We start from the raw sequence: 26,113 nt of genomic DNA on the forward strand, positions 1-26,113 counted from the left end.
TTAGGCCAACTGAAAACATGCTTTGAAATAGCTTAGTGTCAACTTCAGTAACTTGACTGTAGTAAAGTTTTTGAAAATCCTGCTTCTGCTACACTCAGGGCTTGATTTACATCAAGTATTGCAAATACAGCTGAAGTTTAAAAACAAAAACAAAAAAAAAATACAAGACAATTACTGACCCTGAATTAAATCCTATTTTCATTCTTCCAACTGCTAGACAATTAACCTAGACTCTACCAACCCAGCTTTCAGCACTTACCCTGCAGTCCTATTACTATTTTTTCAAATTAAAATGTAAAAGATTTGACATATCTTGTAACCTTTGTACCATTTTTAGGGTTTGACATTATTCCTATATGTACTATGCAAGAGATTAACTGACTCCAAGTACCACTGAACTATCTTTTGTTACATCAGAGCATAACACTATTTTAAATAAAAAAAATAAAAATAAATAAAAGCTTCACTTTACTTCCCAGGGTGCTCTTTCTTGTGAGAGGGTGCAAAGGGAAGACTTGCCTGAACTATGCCTAGGACCAGAGGAGAGGAAGGAATGCCTTGCACTGGTAAACACTCATCCCCCACTAAGAAGCAGCACTATCACCAAGATAGGCTATAACAGGAGTGGGCAACCTTTTTGGCCCAACGGCCACATCAGGGAAAAGAAATTGTATGGTGGACCATGAATGCTCACAAAATTGGGGTTGGTGTGTGGGAGGGAGTGCAGGCTCTGGGATAGGGCTTGGAATGAAGAGTTTGGGGTGTAGGAGGATGCTCTGGGCTGGGACTGAGGGGTTCAGAGGGCAGGAGGGGGGGTGGGGATAGGGATGAGAGGTTTGGGGTGCAGGAGGGTGCTCTGGGCTGGGATTGAAGAGTTTGGAGAGGAGGGGGGGATTAGGGCTGGGGCAGAGGGTTGGGGAGACACTCAAGGGAGGCAGGCTCTGAGCACCGCTTACCTCAAGCGGCTCTTGGAAGCAGTGGCATGTCCCTTCTCCAGCTCCTATGCAGAGGCATGGCCAGGCAGCTCTGCACACTGTCCCATCCACAGGCACTGCCCCTGCAGCTCCCATTGGAGTGTGTAGGAGCTGGAGTGGGGGCCGAGCCGTGTGGTGCAGCCCCCTTGATGGAGAAGGGCCGAGCCAGGTGGTACAGCTCACGGGCCAGCTTAAAATGGCTTGTGGGCTGGATTTGGCCAGCGGGCTGTAGTTTGCCCACCCCTGGGCTATAGCTACCCTCACTCTAGCCAAAATGTGTGTGTCTATGAGCATTTCAAAAAGGCTTCAATGACAAGGTGGCTAAAGCATTCCCCTTTGGTAAACACAAAAGCTGACTGGCAGCTATTTTAAGGCCATAGCCTCAAAGAATCTGACTTCCAGAATGGAAGCAAATATTTAAGGGTATCTACTTCCTTCCCTAACCCACTGCATCTGGCCCCAAATCTTGTTCCTTTTGGATTATGATGGCTGAAGTATTACCATTCCTCCAACCATCATTGTGATCGAAGTATGGAGCAGGCCAATGGGAGCTTCAGGGGTGGTACCCCCAGGCAAAGGCAGTGCATGGCAGAGCTACCTGCCCCACCCCAACCCCAGGAACCACTGCCAGACATGCTGGCTACTTTGGGGAGTGGTGCAGGGCCAGGGAAGGCAGGGAGCCTGCCTTAGCCCTGCTACACACCGCTACCACCCCAGAGCCCCTCGAGGTAAAAAGCGCTAGGCTAGAACCTGAACCCCCCACCTCAATTCCCTGCCTTGAGCCCCCTGCCACACCCCTCCTTCACCCCAACCCCCTGCCCTGAGCCCCCTCCTGCACTCCACACCCACTGCCACACCCTACACACCAACCCCTTGCCTTGAGCCCCTCCCACATCCTGCACTCCCTCCCCCACCCCAACCCCAACCCCACATTCATGGCCCTGTATACAATTTCCCCACCCTGATGTGGCCCTCAGGCCAAGAAATTTGTGCACCCCTGGCCCAAACTGTATCCCCACACAGTTTTGGTCTTCTTCCTACTAGTTTCTATGGCCTGACGCTCAAGGGTTTGTTGTTGTTGTTGTTTTTTTCAAATCCATCTACCAATTAAAACTTATGCTGGCCTTCTACTCTTTTTTAGGCTTTCTGCCCTTTCAACACAGGGATGTGACCACTGAAGGCTGCTGTTAACCTAGATTATTTTATAAGATGACCATGAAAGAGGCCAATGGGTAGTGATTGCACTGATTGTTCTTGGTCATTGCACAATATGTGAACTTTCTTCTCACTTGGTTCAGGCAATATGAGTAGTAGCAACAATGGGTATTGAGGTGACAAGGTGCAACTCAGGCCCCCCGGACATATGAAAGGGATCAAGGGGTAGTTGGTATTACTGTAGGCATTTGGGTTCTCTGGACATTCCCTTGTCTAAGATGAGTAGTAATAAGACACAACCCTGCTGGCAACCTATTGGGCCTATATATTGTGATGTGTATATTAAACCAGTGGCTCTCAACTTTTCCAGACTATTGTGCCCCTTTCAGGAGTCTGATTTGTCTTGTGTACCCCCACATTTCACCTCTCTTAAAAACTACTTGCTTACAAAATCAGACCGAAAAATACAAAAATGTCTGTCACTTTATTACTGAAAAATTGCTGACTTTCTCCTTTACCATATAATATAAAAATCAACTGGAATATAAATATTGTACTTCCAGTTCAGTGTATAGTATATAGAGCAGTATAAACAAGTCACTGTATAAAATTTTAGTTGGTACTGACTTCACTAGTGCTTTCTATGTAGCCTGTTGTAAAACTAGGCAAATATCTAAATAAGCTGATTACCCCTGGGGGTACACAGAGGTCTTCCAGGGGGTACATGTATGTACCCCTGTTTGAGAAACACTATTAGACATCTACAAGTAGACCCTTTCCTAAAAGCATCAAAGATGGTAGCTAGTACCGGACATACCCTGCTTGCAAACCTATAGAAGGAGGCTACCTAGAGATAGCAGTTAAAACTGAAAGGGAAGGGGCGTGGCAGGGGAAGAAGGCGGGGGGGCGGGGAAGAGAGAAATGCGGTATTAGGCTTGCAAGACCCAATCTGCTCCAGTGACTTTAATGTTTTCACATTACTGGTGAAACTATTGATGGCAGAGTTTATGAATTTGTACAATTTTAACACTATTAAAACAGTGTAAGTATTAGCCATGCATTGCTTAAACTAAATACTTCAGGAAACTAAACCTCCCTCTTCTACCTTTCCTTGTGTATTAGACGACTGTTTCTTGAACTACTTGAACACTCTCTTACAAAGAGGTGAAACAGCTGTAACATGCAAGCAGCTTGCTGTTTCCATTGAATACTCTCTCTAAGGGCTCACCTACACATGAAAGTGAATCCAGAATAACATACGGTGTGAATTTAGAGCAGATTAACTATTCCTAATAGGCTGTCTAAAGTGGATTAAAATAATTTGGAATGAGATTTATTCCAGAATAAAGAGCATCCACAGATGAAACTATTCAAGAGTCACTCCCTGCATAGACAACCCTAAAACTGATAATGAAAAGGGTAGCACTACTTTACTAATGCACCAGTGCTGTGTGGCCTTGAGTCAGTTGTGTTTGCTAAGTGAAAAAGGGAAATTCAGACTTCTTGTACCATGGCTGTTCCAGAACTAGATTTTTTAAAATTTGAGATTAACTCTCTTAACTGAAAGATCACTACCCTTTACACTGAGTACCGCTTCCATCAGGGCAACATAATTACATCTCTTGAGCAGCACAATAGGTGGAAAGAACATTAACGTCTCCATCCTCCCTTAAAAAACAAAACAAAAAAACCCTGTAAAAACACACACAAGGTCTACAAAATCCGTTTACTTTAAAAAGATTTTTTTTAAATCCTAAATTGACTGAGTTTCTCTGATGTCATGCTATTGATTTTGTACCCATTCAAGCCCTACAGTTCTTTTTAAAAAGGTTAACCTAAACCTGCTGCTGGAAGATTTCAGTACATGTCAACTTGTTCCATCATCATCTTGCGGCTGTACTCATAGGCAAGGAACAGTGCACCATTGGCTGGGAATGCACGAATCAAAGTAGGTTTTAGTCCAGAATACAAGGCAAATACTCCTGCAAAATGAAACATGAACTGATTAGAAATGTGCACATTAAACTTTTAAAGACTAACCAGCAATAGTTCTGGTGCTCTACTCTCTAGAAGTCATGCAGAGGAACTTAAAATAATGATCCTAATTAGAAGAATCAGGAAGCAGAGAGTAGACTTGCATCTGAAGAAGTGAGGTTCTTACCCACGAAAGCTTATGCTCCCAATACTTCTGAGAGTCTTAAAGGTGCCACAGGACCCTCTGTTGCTTTTTACAGATTCAGACTAACATGGCTACCCCTCTGATCATTGAGACAGGACATTGTTGAGACCAACAACTCAAGATTCAAGAGGAGACTGGACAGCTATATGGATAAATATCCAGAGTTGTCTTAATAAAATTTTGGAAGGGATCTTAAACCTTGGGCTTCAGGCTGTCTAACTATTAGAGATTCGGAAAAGACCTAATGTGGGGGACAGCTGGCCCCATATCTTCCTGCTGCAGGATTCTAATACCTTTCTCTGAAGCATCTGGTGCTAGCCACTGTCAGATACACTATCCCGGACCTGAGGGACCTTGGATCTGATCCAGTACGGCAATTTCTACTTTCCTAGTCAACTGAGCATCTTTTATAAATGTATAAGTTACTGTTTCTTATAAATTCTTCAAACATAGATAAATCAAATTTGTGGAGAATCTATTTCTAGTACCTGTTTGGAGTTTCAATGTTTAAATTACAAGTTAGACATTGCAGGGCAGTAGGGTGCATTTACTCATCTGTCTTTAACAGGTAAGATATTAAAAAAAAATAGTGAACAGAGTTTGAGCATAGAAGTTTCTGGTTATCAGGGAATAACATATAGATTATCGAGGGTGCAAAGTTTGGTTTAAGATAAGGTGGCATGAGGAATACATAATCTGCAATGTCCCCGATTGGGGGTAAAAGGTTGATGGGTCAAAGTACAGACATTGAGATATGAGGGTATGAAGTGGCTATGTTCGGGTGTGGATAATAATGAGTGGATATTATGATGAGGATGGATTGACCCTCATTTGGTGAGATTTAATGTTCAGGGAGTTTATGGTTCCAGTTCATATGATCCAACGGAGAAGGTCACTTGGTCTCTTTCTCGTAGTGGGAGAACGATGTCACTCTGGCTCACGCCTCCTGGTACTGTCGGTGGCCGGTGATGTGCTCGATGTAGATGTCCCTGCACCATCGGATGGCGTCTGAGACTACTACAGTAAGCACTCAGTGATTGCCCTCTGAAGTACAACTGAGTGTAGTTGATGCATTAAGCCTGAATCTGTGAAACTAGTTTCTGTATTATTGTTAGCATCAAGATTTTTTAGTAGCATCAGTTTGCGGGTCTCTAAAGGTGGCGATGGGAGAATTTCACAAGAATAGTAATTTGAGGTCTACAGAAAAGGAAGTAGCATAATTAATTTCCCATAATTTCTTAACAGATTAGGTTTCAGAATAGATTTTCCATACTGGAGTAAAAAGTTTTTACATATGAGCCTGCAGATTCAGTTTGTATTGGACATGCTTACCTTCATTTCGCAAAATATTTGCAAATGTTCCCATGAAGCCTGCCTGTTTTCCAGACATGGAAAGAACCTGAATTCTAGATTTGACACAGTCCACAGGATAAACAGCAATCCACAAGCAGATGCCTCCAAAACCACCACTCACCATCAAAGGAATAGGCCCTAAAAACATGAAATAAGCTTTTATACACTGTGCAAACTACCCCTCAAATTTTATGGTGTTCTATTTTAGAGTAATGTGAAAACAAGGAATGCACAGAGTTTGAGGAGGTGGCAGTTTTTCTGTGTGATAAGCTTGCACTGTATCATAGGTATAAGATTAAATAAAGTGGTTGTGGATTTCTAAAGAGTCCAGCCTCCTACTTCCACGAGCACATTTAGAATAAGAGTTTAAAAATTTTACTACGTAGACAAACCTTCAACACAAAGTCTGGTTTAGGAAAGCAGGTTTCTTTAAAATATTTTGTAACATAGGGAAAGAGATACCTTTATGCTCTCTCACTTCCTTCTAAATTTAAATATTCTTAGTTCAGAAGTGCAACTCGCCTGCCAGGCCTTGAAGTTCACCCTGGAATGTATGGTTCAGGCCATGACAAGAAAAAAAAAAAAGGTGTCAGAATTTAATTAATACTTAAGACAAAATATCTCACTCCTGCTGCCATTGCTGGATTGGCTCTGCAGCGCTATCACAAGTAAAAAGGTTGTAAAAATTTCTTGAGTAAAGCCAGCAGTTATGACTCTGAATATACACAGGGGAATGTCTATTGAGTGAGACAGCATTGTTACAAACCCAGTCAACTTTCAGAATGCAACCACATTTTGCTTTCATGATCAAATTTTCATAAAAATCTGATAACAATAGTAGCTAGAAAAAGCAAGCACTTTTAACTACTAAAAAGCAAACTACTGATGCCAAGTCCCTTCAAAGGCTGGTATCTTGCATTTTAATAGCCAGAGAGACCCAATGGTTTCCTATCTTCAACATCCCTCTTTGAAAGTGCATATGAAGTTAGAACATAAGAACGGCCATACTGGGTCAGACCAAAGGTCCAACTAGCTCAGTATCCTGTCCTCCGACAGTGGCCAGTCCCAGGTGCCCCAGAGGGAATGAACAGAACAGGTAATCCTCAAGTGATCCATCCTCTGTCATCCATTCCCAGCTTCTGGCAAACAGAGGCTGACACTTCAAAGCATGGAAAGAGCATTTGTCCAAAATAAGGAATGCAAGAGTTTGTGTTCATACTGAAATGATACAGAATATTACATTTCACTTTCTGCAATACTAACGTCTGAATCCTCAACAACCAGATAGCCCTTACATACTATAAATAGGACTTACAGAACTGCCTATTATTGAGGTTGCCCAACATTTCCCATTATAAGACTCTGTTTTCAGTTGCTTATAATTTGACAAACTGTTTGGGCTAAAGTTTTAAATACCCAGTGTCTACCTCAAGCTGATTTTTTTCTGGAAACCAAATGTAATGTTGCACAGACAATTCTGCCATTTCCTAACTTTTGGGAACTTGACTTTGCAACATTAATGTTCTTTTAATGCAGTGGTGTGTGTGTGTGTGTGTGAGTGTTAGAGTGTGTGAGAAACATCTGTGACACACGCACTGAACACCGTGCAAAGGAAAAGTTTCAAATCCCTTAAAAGATGCACAACTAGTGAACAACTTTGCTGCAATAAACAGTTCGGTGGTGCATCATGGAGTGTTGAACATTCAACAGTTTTTGTACAATTATCCTCTCCTGATCAGGTAACTCATACATCAGCTAAATAAGTGTACAAAAGCAAGATGATGCATGACAAATCTGAAAATGGTTGGCGTGAGCAGTTCTTTACCACCCATAAACAGGAATAGTGGTGGTTTTGCTCCCACATCGCTATTCTACAGGACCACAATTTTTTGGCTGCAGATATACAGCAAGTGCATAAGGTAGGTATAATTAGCATTGCAGGAGAGATTTTGAGAATAGAAGTATGCTACTTTCGGTAGTGAGAGACTATCTTTTCCACATACCCACAAGCTAGCACATACCTAGTTGATCTTTTGGTCTCTCCGCTGCAAAAAATGTCCGACTCAGTTCATAGCCTCCAAAGAAGAAGAAATAACCTGGGACTTCCCGAAGTAAAGTGCTTGACAGACCATGGTAGAACCCGAGTGGGCCATCCTTTTGAATAACACTTTTCACTACTGACCAAACTGTACTGATAGAGGGGTTGAAACAATTAATGATACTTAGCACTTTACACATATTGATCTGCAACATCCTATGAGTAAGTATCTTAAACATTACCTCCATTTTACAGATGGGGAAACAGAGGTCAAATTTTGAATCAACTGCAAGGCAAGAATTAAAACTGAAGAATTCCTGGCTCCAATCATTTGTTTTTTCCACAGACCTCAGACAGGAGCAGGGATAGCAATTAAGGATATGTCTTTGCTACAGGGTTAACCCAGGTGATTGGCACCCAAGTGTGAGCACCTGGGTTAGTCTAGCTCAGGTGTGAGCAGCCACACTACAAAGCCCTACCCTGGTTCTGGCATCCTCATGGTTCTTTGTGCTGCAGTAAGCTGAGCTGGTCTGATTCTTTCCCAGTGAATTGTGAGAGAATTTGTCTGTCCTTCTGAGCACCACATAGGGAACTGTGGGAATGAAGTGGAGGACCACTTTGATAGGATAACGAGTCTTGTGGATAAGAGAGAAGCGGTGGATGTGGTATACCTAGACTTTAGTAAGGCATTTGATATGGTCTCGCATGATATTCTTATCGATAAACTAGGCAAATACAACTTAGATGGGGCTACTATAAGGTGGGTGCATAACTGGCTGGATAACCGTACTCAGAGAGTAGTTATTAATGGTTCCCAATCCTGCTGGAAAGGTATAACGAGTGGGGTTCAGCAGCGGTCTGTTTTGGGACTGGCTCTGTTCAATATTTTCATCAACGACTTAGATATTGGCATAGAAAGTACGCTTATTAAGTTTGCAGATGATACCAAACTGGGAGGGATTGCAACTGCTTTGGAGGATAGGGTCAAAATTCAAAATGATCTGGACAAATTGGAGAAATGGTCTGAGGTAAACAGGATGAAGTTTAATAAAGACAAATGCAAAGTGCTCCACTTAGGAAGGAACAATCAGTTTCACACATACAGAATGGGAAGAGACTGTCTAGGAAGGAGTATGACAGAAAGGGATCTAGGGGTTATAGTTGACCACAAGCTAAATATGAGTCAACAGTGTGATGCTGTTGCAAAAAAAGCAAACGTGATTCTGGGATGTATTAACAGGTGTGTTGTGAGCAAGACACAAGAAGTCATTCTTCCGCTCTACTCTGTGCTGGTTAGGCCTCAGCTGGAGTATTGTGTGCAGTTCTGGGCACCGCATCTCAAGAAAGATGTGGAGAAATTGGAGAGGGTCCAGAGAAGAGCAACAAGAATGATTAAAGGTCTAGAGAACATGACCTATGAAGGAAGGCTGAAAGAACTGGGTTTGTTTAGTTTGGAAAAGAGAAGACTGAGAGGGGACATGATAGCAGTTTTCAGGTATCTAAAAGGGTGTCATAAGGAGGAGGGAGAAAACTTGTTCACCTTAGCCTCTAAGGATAGAACAAAAAGCAATGGGCTTAAACTGCAGCAAGGGAGGTTTAGGTTGGACATTAGGAAAAAGTTCTTAACTGGCAGAGTGGTTAAACATTGGAATAAACTGCCTAGGGAGGTTGTGGAATCTCCATCTCTGGTGATATTTAAGAGTAGGTTAGATAAATGTCTATCAGGGATGGTCTAGACAGTATTTGGTCCTGCCATGAGGGCAGGGGACTGGACTTGATGACCTCTTGAGGTCCCTTCCAGTCCTAGAGTCTATGAATCAAGTGACTTACCACATATCCTCATTGCAAAGCGAGCAGGTTACTAGCCTGAGTGAAAGCCTCACTTGGGTTTTAGCCTACAGCCCCAGATGAACCAGCTAGAAAGCACCACTAAACTCAGGTCAGGGGGCTGTTTGTGTGGACAGGGGGAGGGAAGGCGGTAGGGGAGTTAAGGGAAACACTTGAGTAACAGCCTGCATTAACTCTGCAGTTAAGACATACCCTAAGTTAGTATTCCCCAGGAATGTATTTTGACAGTCAGTAGCACACCCTTTGTACAATTAATAGCACAGTACAAGCTAGACCAGGGGTTGGCAACCTTTCAGAAGTGGTGTGCCAAGTCTTCATTTATTCGCTTTAATTTAAGGTTTCGCGTGCCGGTAATACATTTTAATGTTTTTAGAAGGTCTCTCGCTAGAAGTCTATACATAATATAACTAAACTATTGTTGTATTGTAAAATAAACAAGGTTTTCAAAATGTTTAAGAAGCTTCAGTTAAAATTAAATTAAAATGTTGATCTTATGCCGCCGGCCTACTCAGCCCGCTGCTGGTCTGGGGTTCTGTTCACCTAGGCCAGCAGTGGGCTGAGCGGGGCCTGCGGCTGGGACCCTGGCTGGCAAGGGTCCAGCAGCCAGAACCCCAGACCGGCAGCGGGCTGTGTGGAGCCGATGGCCGGGACCCCAGACCAGCAGTGGGCTAAGCGGCTCTGCCCACATACAGTGGGTACCTACCTTCTCCCTGGTTCTGGCCCGTTCTCTTCCTCTTTCTGCACTGAGCTGAGGGTGGGAGTGCACAGAGCACAGGGCTGGGGGTGAAGGGTCTGGCTAGGAGCTAGAATGAGGGAGGGGGCTCAGGGTTGGGGCAGGAGGTTTGGGTGTGGGGCACTTACCTGGGCAGCTCCCATTTGGTGCGAGGGGTGTAGGTGGGAATTTGGGGGGGGTGCAGGTGGGAATTTGGGGGGGGTGCAGGAGCTCCTGTTTGGTGCTCGGGGGGGGGATGTGGGGAGGTGCAAGAGTCAGGTTTGTGTGGGGGCTGCACATGTGGGGGGTGCAAGAATCAGGGCAGAGGGCTGGGGCATGTGAGGGGGGTGCAGGTGTCAGGGCGGGGGGGTGGGGGGGCTGGGTATGTGTGGAGGTGCCAGAGTCAGGGCTGGGGTCGTGGGTGGTGAAGGAGACAAGCAGAGGGCTGGGTGTGTATGAGGGGGGTACAGGGCTCAGGACAGGGACCTGAGGGGTGTGCGGGGCACAGGGTTCAGGGCACGGGCCTGGGGGGTCTGCGGGGCTCAGGGCAGAGGGCTGGGTGTGTGTGAGGGGGGGGCGTTAGGGCAGGGGGCTGGAGGGAATATGCCCCTATTCCATCCCCCCTTTCCCCAAGGCCATGCCCCCACTTCTTCTCTGCCTCCGCCAGGAGCAGCGAGCACGCTGATTCTGCTCCTTCCCGACCCCCTCCCTTGCAAGGGTCATCAGCTGATCATCAGGCAGGGAGGGAGGGACGGAGAGGCGGAGGAGGGGCAGGAACCCAGCACACTACAGGAAGAGGCAGGGGAGCCAGCAGGACCAAGCTTCTGCCCCCTGCCCCCGTGGGGGGCGGAGGGCGGAGAAGAGCTGCTGCCTGCCGGGACTCTGGCAGGCAGCAGCATGCCATTAAAAATCGGCTTGCGTGCCGTCTTTGGCACGCATGCCATAGGTTGCCGACCCCTGAGCTAGACCTTAAGTGTGCTAGGATGGACTTTTAAAATAGGCATAACATCAACAGATTTCAGTGGTATTGAGCAAGTTACATACTTACTTGTGTCCTTGTATTATCTTTCCAGATAATTGCATTTCATGCATGGTCTGCAACCGACACTTCACCAGCTCTGTGGGACATAGGACCAAGGCAGCAAATGCAGAAGCAAAAGAGCCTGCAGCTGCATTCTGAAGATCACTGTAACAAAGAAACTACAGATGATACTTGATACTCTTCAGTCACATGGTAGCCTACTGCAAGAGCACCCGTCTATTTCCTGAAAACTTTATCAAATAAAGAAAAACTGAACAGGAGTGGAAAAAAGGAAAAGCAATCATTTAAAAGAGGTGACCAACTTAATACCTAGCTCCAGCCATCTTCATATACAACTCAAATAAATTCTTCTCCTTTAACAGCTATATAAATGTAAGTATACTATAATCTTTCCCATTTCTCTGACAAAAAAGCACAACCAATTAGATGAATCAAATAAAACCTGAAGGGACTTTTGGTAATTTCACATTCAAGACTGTATGGCTTCATTAACCCATGGTATCACAAGGCCACAGCTTCTTTACCAGTTTTTTTGCCAGTGTCTTCATAAAGATAACTGGCACCAACATGTCCTGTGATCAACAAAGGATCATGTGCTCAGAGAACATCTCCTGCTCTAACAATTGTAGCACATGCAGTGTGGAATGGACATGTGCAACACAGCTCAAAGAACAGTAGTCACGGAAAGGTAACTGTTTTTTTGTTTAAAATTATGTCACTACAGAGCCTCAGACTTTGGTGTCGGCAAGTGGGAGTTCTGTGGTGGAGCAAAATGAGCAGGATGATCTAAGGCACCCTTCCCTCCTTCCAGAGTTTGGATGAGTGACATGGCAGAGAAATTGGGTACAATGTAAAGAGCATGGCTGAGTTGAGCTGCTCTGCTCTGCTGAGCCTCTAATGGGGTGCAGTACAGAACTCATAGACAGGGTGTGGGCATGGGGGATAGACTTGGGATGGCTTTCAGCCACCTTTGTGTCCCCCCCAATCTTGGGATGCTCCCAGAGCTGGGGAATCCCCTGGAGTAACACAATCCCAGATTCCCAGCGGCCTGTAAATTACAGCAGCCTCCACAGGCTCTCTGACCCCAACATTCTCCCACACAAGGGCTTGCGATGGGGTCCTCTGAAGGCAATCTTACAACTGTCTTCCACAATCCCTGCACTGGGAGAAATCCTCCTGTCATTACAACTGTTGGTTCTGGGGCCCTTTTATGCCACTCTGGTCCTTTTACCTGGCAAGAAGGTGCTGGAGTAGGGGTTTACCATCTCTTGTTTTCTGTGCATTACTGCAAGGATTTTATTTTGATCTTTAAAAATAGCAAAATCCTCTCACATTCTTTAGAAATCTGAAAGTTCCATGTTTTCCCTGACACCAAATCCATCTGTCTCATGATGAGAAATTGTAATTTTGAAGCTATTTAAAAGGCTGGGACCTCTGTTCATTATATTTGGGATCTTCACAAATACTTTTAAACACTGTGAAAGCCAGTGTCTTCATAATTTAGCTCATCTATGGCTTTTATTAGACACTCAATGAGCCTGTTGACTGAACACAACCGGAGCATTGGTTACTTTGTACTCTAACCAGAAATGGAAAAACATTTGATCCTAGAAAAGTGGAAGAGAGAGTATAATTTGACTATATTAATGTTGCTCTTATCTAGTGTATCTTAAATTATGTAGTAAGTGTCAGAGTGCTGCCTAAGCAGAATTTTTCTGTTTTCTAAATATGCACTGATGCAGTTTTTTCTGAATCTATGAAAAGAGCAGAAGTGCCTTAGGGGTAGTACTGAGCATTTTTAACATGCTACAAACATGTCTTTAAAACCAACAATGCTAGATTCAAGTGTATTTAAGTAGTATTTATCATTTCATTTATTGTTAAGCTAGGAGTATATGGCGGAACTGAGAATTATTTAAGGAAGCAAGTTCACTGCAAAAGTTGAGCCAAAACTCTGTTTTCTGTTTAAATTCACTTCAACAAGAGATTTTTCTGGCTTTGGAATACAGTGACTTAACCCCTAGTATCTTGATTTGGATACCACAGTCAGCCTATAGAATGAAAGGCTTCCAATTTTATCAGGGAATTTTAAATTTTAGCTTCCTTTGTACCTCTGTATTATGAGAGTCTTTAATTACATGCTATTTTTCCCCCCGAGGTTTCCTGCCTCATTCAATGCACAGGATCACCCTGCTTTGGAGATGACTCCGGGCTGTCAAGTGACGGAGGCTGTTTGATGTAGGACCCCTACTTCATTTGTTGCAGAAGTAGGAAGATGTGTGGTTAATGAGCCAGGAGATTGCAAGAAGAGAATGGATGGTCTCATGGTTAAGGCAGTTCAATATGACTCTGGAGAACTCGCGTCTATCCTTGGCTTTGTCACGGAGTTTGTATGTGTGATGCTGGACAAGACACTTAAGTGGTCACTAGTTGCATTCTCCTCATTTTCTGGGTCTGACTTCTAGAAATGCTGAGCACTCTCAGCTGCAACAGAGGTCAAGAGGAGCTGAGCTCCGAATATTATAATGCTAGATACTTTTGAGAAGAAAAAAAAAATCACATCCTAGGTGATTCAAATTGGGCACCCAAAACTAGAGGATACTTTTGATCATACCTCTATGCCTCAGCTCCCCACCAGTGACATGAGGATAATCCTACCCTCTTGCCACACAGGGGTGTTGTGAAGATTAATTAAATAGTATGTGAGTGCTTTGATAACATTTTGGGGAGAGGACAATAGAAATGTCCGTGAGAACCTTCTGTCTTCAGAACAGAGTTTGAGTAGATGCAATAAATAAGGCAGGGGGGCATACATTGAACAGTGAGGATAAAACAAAATAATGAATAGCTGCTCATTCTGTGAGCATCGTGCTTTCTGTGCACTGAATAAGGCACGCATCCTAGGGGGATAGGAAGTATGTAATCATGTAATTAAAGACTGTACCTCTGCTTTATGGTTCACAGGACCCAAATTAAGTCTGCACAGGCAACTTAAGTTTAGCAATTCCTAATTTTTGCATCATTGACTTTCTTTACATATCCAGTGTGGCTTTTAGTATGGAAACCATAACTCAGTTTTCTGACTCTTGTGTAACTTCACCCTTGAAAAAATACCACATTAGAGTTTTTATGTCTCTTGCAAGGCAAAGGTGATTTAATGGTCATAGCAGAAGAGTGGGAATCAGTAGATCTTTCTAGTGTTGGCTCTGCCACAGACTTCCTGCAGCAAGGGACTAGTAACTTCATCTCAGTTTTGTTATCTCAGAACAGGGACAATGCCTACCTCACATAGATGTTGCAAAGCTTAACGCATTAGTGGTTGGAAAGTGATCTGAGACCTTCAAAAGGGAGATGCTACAAGTCTGAAATAATGCAAAGTTATGCATTGTATCACACTCAATAGCAAGGGCTAGCACAGTTCTAGCTATATTGAGGCAGAAATACCTAATGCAGAGAAGTCCTCCTTAGTATATTTTACTAGCTACATACATAGGAATCAGAGGCATTGAACCCAGTGTACAGGACCTTTCAATTAATGTTTCAGGTATTGTACACAGTATATTAGGAAAGCTCAAGAAATAAATACATTGTATTTACATACATGTGCAAACATAAGGCACACTTGGAGGAAGAGTGAGTCTATTTTCTGTAAGTTGTAAGTTAGGGTAGCAAACAGATGAAATTGGGAGCACGTGTGTCTAACTTTCAGTCTACAGTTAATCATTCTTTAGTTTAAATCAAATATATTTTAGGATCATAATTTAGCAAACATTTATCACTGAGGGAATTTGACACCTAGGTACTATGTTGATTAGGTACTATGTTGATGGGGACATAGGAATACTTAAGACTAAAAATCCTTATCCCCTTCCATTCCTAACAAACTCCAAACAGACCTCTTTAGCACATGTACTTTCAACTGGAAAACACATTTTTCCTCTTGCTGCTGTGATATCCATACTATAACCATGTCTCAAAGCTAAACAGTGCTAATCTAAGCCCCATCACTTCATGTAAATTGAAGTGCATCTGTGTGTAAAAACTACTTTTAAAAATTAACTTAAATTAGAAGCATAGAAGTTTATTTTGGGAAACAGACCACAAAATACCTGTGTAGGAGGGTATATAAACCTGATCAGAGGGTAAGAAAGCACAAGTTAACCTCAGTTCGTTACGCTTCAGGTTTCCCTCCAAGAGAGAATGAGATGATTATGACTGCTGGAACACTAAAGCGGACAGCCTCTTGAATTGTACATCTGGGGACAGAGTAAACTTGGTTGATGGCCCTCAAGTCTGGAATTCAATCCCTTCACATTGGTCCAACAGAAAATTTGCTGATCTGCAGGGCATGCTGCAAGGCCTCTGTTTAACCAGGCTTTTTCCAAGGGGCTGTTTAATGGAGTTTGTTTGGCAAGGCAGAGGTGTGCATTATTTGGATTACATTAGTTAGCGTGGTCTTTAACAATGTATATGATTGGGCTGTAAATGCAACTAGATAATAGTAATAGGGGCATCTTATAAATGTAAAAAAAAAGAGCAAAATTCAAGGAGATGTCTGGCTGGTGAGAGTTTGAACCTGTACAATTTTTTGTTATCACTGTACTGCTCAGTACTAAAATCTCACTCTTTACCCCTCAAAAAAAAAACAGCCACAACCAGTAAAGTTAATACTACCATTCTGTATTTAATACAACACCCCAGGGAATAAAAGCTGATTGATAAATGCACTTTGATGTTGGAGGCACTTGGCTTTGGTATCATTATGTGCTCTAGTCACCTGTCCCATCAGATTTAAATTTTATTAGAGAATATTTAGAAAAAAATATACGATACAGAAAATTTGAAGCGTTAGTTATTGGTCATTGGGGGTAACATACATATTCATCTATTCTCCAATTAACCCATAATTTCTTCATAGTTAGTGTGTTCTCTTTAGTGATTTCAAAATCCAATCTGACTAGTTATATATTAAACTGATGCCAACTATCACCAAGAGAAAACTGACCTGGTGTTCAGAGATGAGATATGGGGCAAGACTAGAATATTTAAATACACTACATCAATAGGGGCTAAAAAGAAGCAAGTTTCCTTCACCTTCTCATTCTGGTAATTGTCAGTATATACAGATGGAATGCAGCTAATAAAATTGGTCTTTAACTGCCTGAAGCTAAGCATGTTCTCATATCCTTAAACCAAAGTTTGATCCACAAGTGTCTGGCTTCATTTCCTAAAACCTGACAGGAAAGAAAGGTACCATTTACCCACACATTGATTTTTCATGTTTTACTTTCAATAACTTGTAAGTATTAAAGGGGAGACAGTTTTCAGAATCACAACCAAGAGCTCCCCCCGCCTCTTTTTGATGGCAAATTAGTGAAGCCGGAACACTGAGTTACAGCGAATAAGTGAATGCTATTCATCATAATCATTGCTCTGGAGGGAAGGATAATTGGGACAGTGCTAAGTCATCTCACAAACCACCCGAACCATCATTGATATCCATCCATGGAGCAGTGCACGGACGATGAAGATGCAGCCTCTCTTAGTGATGCATGAGTTACAGCCGCCAATGCTCCAGTAATTTCAGCCCCTTTCCTTCACAAATACTACAGCATGGGATTTAAGAAAGATGCTTACGGAATTCTCTTCTCCCTCCCAAAACATTTGAAAGAACCAACACATTTCCCACAATCTGGGTTTTTTGGCAATGGACACTACCCCATACAGACCAGCCATCTGTTCTTACGAAAAATATACCACAATTGCTTAGACAAGGTCTTGTGTAATAAAGTTAGAACTTGCACAGTGACAAAATGGTACCCCGTATAATGGCAAAGAGACTGCACTTCATTTTAAAATACAGCACATTTGTATTTACTCTTGACTGCTAGTTGTACAATATTCTGGAGATTACAATTTCTGTTACTAACCTCAGTTTTGCTTTCCTGTCTAATCCAACAACTCCCCTCACAATATGCTGGCAAAACCCATAGCACATGAACAGAACTGAGTTTTCTGCTATGTTGGCTACAAGTGCTGGAGTGGTCCCTTTATAGAAGCCTCGCAATCCAACTTGTTTATATGTCTTCACAATACATTCAATGAGTCCTTTATACATGCTGGGAAATGTCTGCATCTTCACCTTAGCTGTATCAAAGGGCTGGCCGGTTAGCACACATGCAGTCCCACCTGAGGAAATAGAGTATCAACATTCAACAGCCCCTTACTGATCATGTGAGAGAATATGCAACATAATGAAGAAAGCCTGTTTTGTGGGAAACAAAAAACATGCAATATGCAGAGAGGGACAAATTCATCACTGGCATAATTAGGCCCAACTCAATCAACTTTGGTGACACCATGACATTGGCTCTTGCAACATTTTTTTTTTTAAGTTACAGAAGTACCAAATGAAAAACGATCAATGCTTGATTTAGAACATTTAGACACTCGTTCATAACACAAGGCCATCAATTCATATATTGAATAGATGGTGAAATAAGAGTTACCAGTGGAATTAACATTCTGTGTGTGTTAGGCAGTCACCTCATCAGATGAAGGATGAGTAGATCTGAATGATGTGAAGAGATTGTGCAAGAAACTAAAGAAGCTGAATGTGTGAATCCAGCACCTTTAGTTGTTTTTGAGGCAGGGAGAAGGTACATTTTGTTTTGAAGGGGTGATTCTCATTAGTACCCAAACTCTGAGTGGAGCCAGTTTGTATTATACTGCTGCTGCTCTTCCTGTGTCACAGGGTGAGCCAGAGGAACTCCAATCTGAGCTCCCACGCTGCTTCATTTTCCACCCAGGTCAGGTGATTGCAGGCTACACAACTAACCAGGCTTGGAAGCAGGATATGACACTTCCTGCACTCACTAGGGGAGGGATTAACTAAGGACAGCAGAAGCTGGCTGGGGCAGATGTGGCTCCCTGTTGAGAGAGCTGGGACAGGTGCCTGTGATGGGCTCTGTTGAAGCCCCCTGAGGCAGTCTAGGGTGAGGGTGAGGGTGGGGAAAAGAGCAGTGAAGAGTCTGGAGAGAAACCGGGGGTGGCTCCTCACTGAGAGGGAGCCAGAAATGTTGTCTGGAAGTAGCTTGGCTGATGACTGCCGGAAGAGGCCAGGGAGAAGAAGGCTTCCGTGGAGAGAAGTGAATATAGGAAATGGCATTAGGAATCTGAAGCCGAGGAACTGAGAGTTGAGAATGGATGGCTGGTACAGGGTCCCAGGGCTAGAGCCCAGAGTTGGAGGTGGGGTAGGAACTCCTGCAAGGGGCAATGAATTTGTGAGCCCTCAGATAAGGGGCAGAGGCCCAAGTTAATTCCCTCTTGAGCAAGGGCTGAAAGACTTTAGAAAACCCTTGCCAACCAATGGCAACTAGGAAAACCCTGCTTACCAACAGGAAAGACTTAGACGCCAAGGATAGCTTGGGCCCTGGTATAAGGGGAGAAGAAGTCCTATTCAACCAAGGAGAAGGACTTGTGTGTCACACATCTCCTACACAGGACTGTGGCCTACTGAAGGTAAAAGTACTTTTTTACTTTTGTTTAGAATTTATTTACCCCAGAAGAAAAGGACTCGTTTTGGCCAGAGGGCCAAGTTACCCCAGCAGCCAAGCAAGACATCTCCAGAGAGAAATCTGAAGCATGGCCACACACTTAACAAGGGACTGGATAATTGGATCCCTACAACATCTTCTGTTAATTGGTTTGCTAGCCTAGTACACTGTAAAGTCAGCTTCTGCTGAATGGCAGAGATCCAGCTGAGCACAGCAGGAACCACCATAAAACAAGAGCGAGGCGTACACAGTGAGCTTGCAGCAAGAGGGAGAAAACATAAAGGAGATCTTTAAAAACGCTAGAAGATGAGGAAGGAAAGGAAGATTAACAGCAGCCTATTAGAACAAAGGAGGAGGATTATAAAGCTAATCGAGTAAGCAAAGCAAGAGCAATCTCTTTATAAAGGATTTTAAGTATCAAAGTGATTGAGAAGTTTAAAGGCTTTCGCTTCTTCATCCTGTTTGAAGTTAATATTTGAGTTGCAACCAAAAGAGGAAATTGAGCAAAGAACTATAATCTACCTTTAAACCTGCTTACCTGTTTACTGACAGAAAACAGGCAGATTTCCCTGAATAGTGGATGTAATTTGGGGGGAGGAAGGGGAGATGGAGGAGAAATGCCATCAGCTTTGGCACATCTCTTTAAATGAAAGCTAGGTTTCCTAGCCCTCATGATAGCCAAGATGACACTGTATTAGCTTTCATTCACAAAGTTATCTTCCTAAGTCTGAAGACTGACTGCTCTGATGCTGACTAGAGGTGTTAGTTTTTGCGCTGCTGCTGTTTCGACCCTGTGAGCATCAGTGAAGCGGACCAAAAAAAACCCAAAACAAGTGATTTCACTGCTCTATTGTTTGGGACAGCGGCAGATCTTGCTTGTGAATCACTACAATAAGGACCCAAAAGCAAGGTAGAAGAAATAGCAGAAATAGGCTGCTCTAGGATGGTGATGAGGTAACAGGGGAAATAAATAGAAGGCTCCCTCTCAGCCAAAATGGGCCTTTGTGTGGAAACCTTCACATTTGTCTCATACCGAATAGCCACAGGCCAATATAAAACAAGTATACCTGGCAGAGTCAAGGGACAGTAGCCTGGTAGAAACTCCAGCAACCTTATTTTAGAGGTGTTACCCCTCGATAATGGTAGCTGCACCCCCTCTTCCCTCCACATGCCACCACCTTTCATACTGACCTCTGGATTTAGACCCTGGATCACAGGTGTCTTGTAACATTTGAGTCATGGCTAATACTCTTGGATCCATGGCACAAACACAGGGAACATTCCTCGAATACTGACTCTATCTGCACAGCACCTAAACACCCCCGGTGGGCCCATGCCAGCAAACTTGGACTGTGGGGCTGTTCAATTACTGTGTAGACTTCTGGGCTCAGGCTGGAGCTTGAGGCTAGCTGGGTTTTTTTCTTTGCTGTGTAGACATACCCTGAAGTAGCTGTATTATAATATGCAAGAGATGTGATTAGATGGCTAATGTGATGAATTTGTTATTAGTAGAGCACCAGCAGCAGTGTTAGGCACTGTACATAGATATGTATTTTCCATCCTCTTTGTATAACAACTTAAAGTTAATTTATTTCTCCTGACGTTTCATCCTTACCAACTATATTTTAGGTGATATGAGAAACTGATATTTTCATTTGTGGCTAAGTGGAAGAACAACTTGAGTGAACTGCTGACCTTATGTTACATTATTCAGAATACCATAATGTTTCCTCATCTTCCAAAGAGACTTTCTGAATGTGGATTAAAGAGATAACTCTTTAGATAGCTTTCTGCCCCTTTCAATTAGAGAGAGTTTTTAGGACTGAGGCATTATCTCAATCACTTTGCTTGCACATGGTGTTTGCCTTTATTGCAAAACTTTACTTGTGACTGACATTTTGAAACTCATGTGGGCATGAAAATACACATTAGATGTACTCAGACCTACTCTTAGAAAATCATTAGTCTGAAAGAAGTTACATATTTACTTGTTGGCATTGGTTTCAGTGGAGTGATATTAACCTATCAGATGTTTGCAACACTGGGCTAGGTCAGTTAGTTCCCTCCTTCATCTCAACATCTTTCTTCAAATGTGGAAGATGTGCCTCTTGTACAGATTTTCAATTATTAACAGTGCCAGTATGACAAATCACCATTACTGCTAAATGACTGCTGATTGCTAAATCAGATTAATGTCTTTACACATGTGAGGAGACTTACTTTAAGAGCACAAGCTTGTTTGTATCAGATTCTATTTTCAAAGTTTCTGAGAGTTCTCTCCAGTATTACCTGCTGCACCTGCTGTGAGGTCGATGGCAGCTTGAATGGCGGGATTTGTCCTCATGTTTCACCCTTGCTTATTGGCTGCTATGGAGTAAGAAATCTCCAATGACAGATAAGGTGTCGTGATATGTATGCCTAACATGGAAAAGAAAAAAAACATTAGAACTACAGTTAACCTGCATATTTCAGCTAAACTACTTTCTGCTGACCACCCATTATGCCCATATAGCCACTTCTATTCATCTTCTCTTAAATCAAGAGTTCTATGGCAGAGAAAGGATGGTCCAATGGTTAGGGCCATAGCCTGGTACTTGGAAACCCAGGTTCAATTCCCTGCTCTTCCAAAGATTTCCTGCGTGACGTTGGGCACATTACCTAGTCCCTCTGTGCCTCACTTCCCCATTTTACAAATGGGAAGAATAGTACCTTTTACTTCAGAGGGATGCATTAAGATAACTGCACTAAAGTTTGTTAAGAGCTCAGGTACTAGAGTGGATGCCATATAAATACCTCAGACAGATATCAGTATCACAAAGGATGACAGGAATACGTAGGAAATATCTGGAAAGAGGTTTGGTTGTCTTGCGTTCCCAATACAAGTCTTTTTAATGGAAGCCGCAGATTTAATTTACAGGATGCTGCCCAATGTGGATTTATTTGGTTGTGTGTCTCAGGAAAGTGGTTGGCACAATAAATACCCTACAAGGGCAACGTTTTCAAATAAAACACCCCTCATTAAAATAAATCTGCAGATCAATTCAAGGCTATTTCAGGAGGTGAAAGGATTCATTTTGGGCAACAGAACCAAGTTAGAAAATGAAATATTAAAGACTTAAACGAGTTTGAAATTCAAAGATCTACATCCAGGGGTAGTGATACTGCCAGCCATATATTCAGCATGGTACTTTTAAAACATGAGATACAAAGAGAGTGAGCAGTTGTACTAGCAGAGTATTCCCTTCCTTACATTATTTTTTATTTTTTTCAAGCAAAGGAGATCTACAGAAGAATTAAAACACTCCTAATATGTACTGTATAAATATTTCATCCAAAGTGTTTTGGGGGCTGGCTGATAAAGAAATGGAGGGGGAAAGCAACTCAACATGCAGGGAGGGATAAATTCAGACAAGGGAGTGTAAGAACAGTTGTACCGCATCCTTTCTAAAGTTCTGTGATGAACAGACATGGGTTTATAAGAAACATTTTGAAAGGTCTGTTCCTACATGCCTGTTTATTATTTTGACAGCTGACAAATTGTGTGCCAAATAAATATTTACACTTATGAAAGTGCTGATTCTTTCCATTTTAGAAAGGTCTGGCTTGTATTAGGCTGAATATAATGGGATAAAAAAAATCAGCCACTACAAGTACATACAGTATTTCTGAATTATATTTAAAGATTTGAAAGGTATTATTCCCATTAGCATAGTTAACTAGCTACTGTTATTTCAAGATAAAAAGGCTCCAAGATTGTTACACTTAATTATCCTGAAATTAAGGTCATTACTGTCCTCAAAGCACTTTGTGATTTAGCCCCTTTGATCTAGTTGAAGAGCAAAAGAAAAAAAAAATCAAAGACTAAAGAGTCTCTGAATGAAAGGAATCACTATGAAGTAGTGAGTCTCTCACTGCAGCGGAACTTGCATTATTGCTACACTGCACTAAATGTAAAGGAAACCATACCAAACCACAAACTGAATATATGCTCATTTCCAATCCATCCTGCTGATGAGATTTATCACAAACTGGGAAAGTGAAGGCAAAACAAGGAAGAGTTTTTCAAATAAAAGAGTTAAGTACCCTGACCAACACAAGTACCCAGCCATAGCACTAGATTTAACATTACGTAATTAAATCTAAAACCCCATTTATTGCAGAGGTAGTCAATAGGCAGACTGCAGGCCAAATCCGGACTGCCAGACACTTTTGAACAGACCCTGAAATCTTTTTATTTACTTCCCCCCCCACCCCTCATTTCTCTGGAGTCTGGACCTTCACTATACCTTGACCAAGAAATTTGGACCTTGACAAAAAAATAATTGACCATCCTGGTTTATTGATACCATTTATAATCTTATAGATTTCTCTGAACTTGCAGTAATAAATGACTGGTGCCCTAAAAATCACCAAAAGATTGTTAAAATAGCAATCACTCATTCAGACTGCAAATCCAAAAAAAATCTAGGAGTCATGTAAGATCTTCAGGAAATTAACATTTAACAATTCTGTTGCCTAGAACTGAGTGTCTTCCATCCAAGGACCTCAAAGGACTCTCCAAATACCGAATGATTAAGCCACAAGACCCTCCTGCAAAAGAAGTACTAATGCCCCGCTTCAGAGACCAGGAAGACGGGGCATGACTTTTGACTTGTCAAGGACACAGCAGGCCAATGACCAAAGTAGAATTTGAATTCAAGGGCCATAAAGGTGCCATTTCTTGGCTGAGGCTCTTATTCTTCACCCCAATAAGAATGAACTTGTTTTTTTCATTATCAGAATGCAAGCTTTGAGAGGAGTAGAAGCATAAACCTGAGGCTGTCTTACTGTTTCAATTTAGGTAAAAGAGGTTAGGCTTGCAGAAGCTGTGATAAACTTTCCTACACTATCTTAGTTAAAAAAAAATTCAACTCATGCACATTACATGAATAAAACAAAGGGAGGAATCTACCTTCAGAGCTTGTGGTCTCAAGGGAAGGTGGGAGAGTGTTAGGCTACATCTCCATTTAAAATGTTACCCCAGATCAGCTGTGCCACTGTAGCACTTGAGGGTAGACACTTATTACAGTGACAGGAGGAGTTCTAATCCATCTCCCCAAGAGGCAGTAGCTAGGTCAACAGAATAATTCTTCCATTGAGCTAGCACTGTCTACATGGGGACTTAGGTCAGCTTAGTTTTTTTTTTTTTTTTTTTTAAAAAAAAGCTTTTACTGGTTATGTGCACATCTCTATCTTCCATGAATATTCTAGCCTGTACACATTTCTAAGCAAATGCTGCAGAATACCCACTGAAAGCAAACTGGGTAATTGTAATCACCACTATTTACATCAGAAGCACAATTCTAAGGGACACTCTCAAATTAGGCACTCAGACCTATACACTCAATTGAAACACCTCCAATTTCTAATACACACAACGATCTGCTTGTAAGTTACAGACCAAGCACTATTGGTGGAAGCCAGGCAGTTTCGAACAAGGAATTACTTCGGGAAGCAAGCTGTTTTGTGGACAAGTCACAAACAGAAGGGGCCAAATTTGCCCAGTAAGTCACCGGCCAGCTCTAACGGGGTTGAACTGTGTCAAGTCAACTGAATCAGCTTCACTGGCACAAGTCACTGCCAAAGATGCTATGGTCTGTACTGGAAATCGCGTCTAGGACCGAGCTCCGCAGGCACAGCGGGCGTGCAGCCGCGTGTGCATGACCCTCACTCTCGCTCACGGGGTGGCAGCTCATTAGAAAGGCTGCAAAGGTTATTCCTCGCGTCTCCTCGCCGCTCTCACCACGTGACGGGCCGCTGCTCAGCCTCCGCGCTGCAGCGGCACCGGCGCAGCCGGGATGGCGGCTCAGGTGCGGATCGCGCCGGCTGGAGCAGCTCTGGCTCCAGGCACCAGCCTGCCGCTGTGCGGTGCGGCGCCCGCGGGCCCCAGCAGGGAGGGCGCTGAGCGCCGCCCGCGCACAGGGGCAGCGCAGCAGGGGTTAGTCGGTGAGGCCCCCGGCAGACACGTGCGCAAAGGAGGAGCCGGCTGCCGGCGCCTCCCCGGCCGGCTCCGCTCCCCAGGCCCAGCCACTCACCCAGCGCGCGGCACCAGCCGCGCCGCCCGGCCCCTCCGCCGCTATATAGCCGGGCCGCGGGAGGCGGGGCCCGGCCCGGCCCGGCCCGGCTCGGAGCGCCGCCCCCCGGCCAGGGAAGCGGAACTAGTCGGGGCCCGCCCCGCGGGGACCCTGCTGAGAGGCGGCGGCAGCAGCGCCGCCTTGCGCCCCCCGCGGCGGGGGCTGGGAGGGTGGGAAGGAGGAAGCGAAGGCGCGGCGCGGAGTGTGCGTGGAGAGACGGGACGGGGTGTCTCCCGAGAGTGGGGCTGTGGGGGTTGGGGAGAGCGGGGGCTGTCTGGGGACGGGTGGGGGGTTGGGGAGATTTGGGGCTGTCGGGGGGCGGGGGCTATGGGCGGGGGTTAGGGAGAGCGGGGGGCTGTCAGGGACAGTGTGGGGTATTGCTGGAAGAGCGAGGGGCTGTGGGGGACGGGTGGGATGTGGGGTGAGCAGGGGCTGTGAGGGTTGGGGAGAGTGGGGGGGGGCTGTCGGGGATGTGTGGGGTGTTGCTGGAAGAGCAGGGGCTGTCCGGGAGACAGGTGTGCCATTGGATCGAGCAGAGAGCTATTGGGGCAGGTGGGGTATTATGGGGAGAGCGGGGGCTGTCAGAGGGGCAGATGTGGTGTTGCAGAGAGGAGGGGCTGTTGGGGAGGAGAGTGGGGCATAGAGGGAGTGGGGGATTATTGGGGGGACAGGTTAGGCCTTGGGGAGAGCGAGGGTTGGGTGGGGCATGGTGGGGGAGTAGGAGGCATTGGGGGAATGAATGGAGCACTGGTGGGGAATAGGGAGTTTTCGGGAGATAGATGGGGCATTGGAGTGAGCAGTGGGTTATTGGGATGGATGGGGAACACAGGGCTGTTGGGGGATGGTAGGGGACTGCTGCGGGGATGGTGGGGGAGCACTGGGATGGAGGCAGGGTGGATATGTGATGGGGAAAGTGGGATGGATGTATCATGAGGGTTCAGAGCATTGCAGGGAAGCAATGGAAGGGTATGGTGGGGGTGACGGTGTGTGTGTGTGATTGATATAGGAGGAAAGAGAGAGTGGGCTAGTGGGATGTTTTTTTACTTGTTAAAAGGGCAAAGGCCTTGCTATAGCCAGCTCACTTTTATGAGCACTTAAGTGTCATGGAAATAATGGAAGAATATCAAAGGTGCTGTCACAAAC

At 43.9% G+C, this 26,113-nt stretch overlaps 1 protein-coding gene across 4 annotated transcripts; it reads right to left on the bottom strand.

Moving 5' to 3' along the window:
• Nucleotides 1-2,597: 2,597 nt before the first annotated feature.
• Nucleotides 2,598-25,015, bottom strand: SLC25A15 (solute carrier family 25 member 15). 4 transcript variants are annotated; one of them, XM_054015224.1, is made up of 7 exons: nt 24,932-25,015; nt 21,147-21,275; nt 17,232-17,490; nt 11,308-11,445; nt 7,683-7,852; nt 5,641-5,799; nt 2,598-4,111 (listed from the first exon to the last, which is right to left on the bottom strand). In XM_054015224.1, exons 2-7 carry the CDS (start codon nt 21,199-21,201, stop codon nt 3,987-3,989), a joined length of 906 nt encoding a protein of 301 aa, XP_053871199.1. In that variant the 5' UTR covers nt 21,202-21,275; nt 24,932-25,015; the 3' UTR covers nt 2,598-3,986. The 4 variants fall into 4 exon arrangements, with proteins under 4 accessions (XP_053871199.1, XP_053871198.1, XP_053871200.1 ...); XM_054015223.1 differs by lacking the exon at nt 24,932-25,015 and adding an exon at nt 24,640-24,916; XM_054015225.1 differs by lacking the exon at nt 24,932-25,015 and adding an exon at nt 24,568-24,586.
• Between the last annotated feature and the right edge of the window lie 1,098 nt (nt 25,016-26,113).

This window comes from Malaclemys terrapin, chromosome 1 (genome assembly GCF_027887155.1).
Source record: "Malaclemys terrapin pileata isolate rMalTer1 chromosome 1, rMalTer1.hap1, whole genome shotgun sequence".
In the NCBI taxonomy this organism is placed as follows: domain Eukaryota; kingdom Metazoa; phylum Chordata; order Testudines; family Emydidae; genus Malaclemys; species Malaclemys terrapin.

Excerpts from the sequence above, each read along its gene's own strand:
- SLC25A15 (XM_054015224.1), bottom strand. The coding sequence starts at position 21,201 with ATGAGGACAAATCCCGCCATTCAAGCTGCCATCGACCTCACAGCAGGT. Across the intron at positions 11,446-17,231 it reads GACAGGAAAGCAAAACTGAG|TGATCTTCAGAATGCAGCTG; the intron begins GTTAGTAACAGA and ends TCTTTGTTACAG. Across the intron at positions 4,112-5,640 it reads AAATATTTTGCGAAATGAAG|GAGTATTTGCCTTGTATTCT; the intron begins GTAAGCATGTCC and ends TTCATTTTGCAG.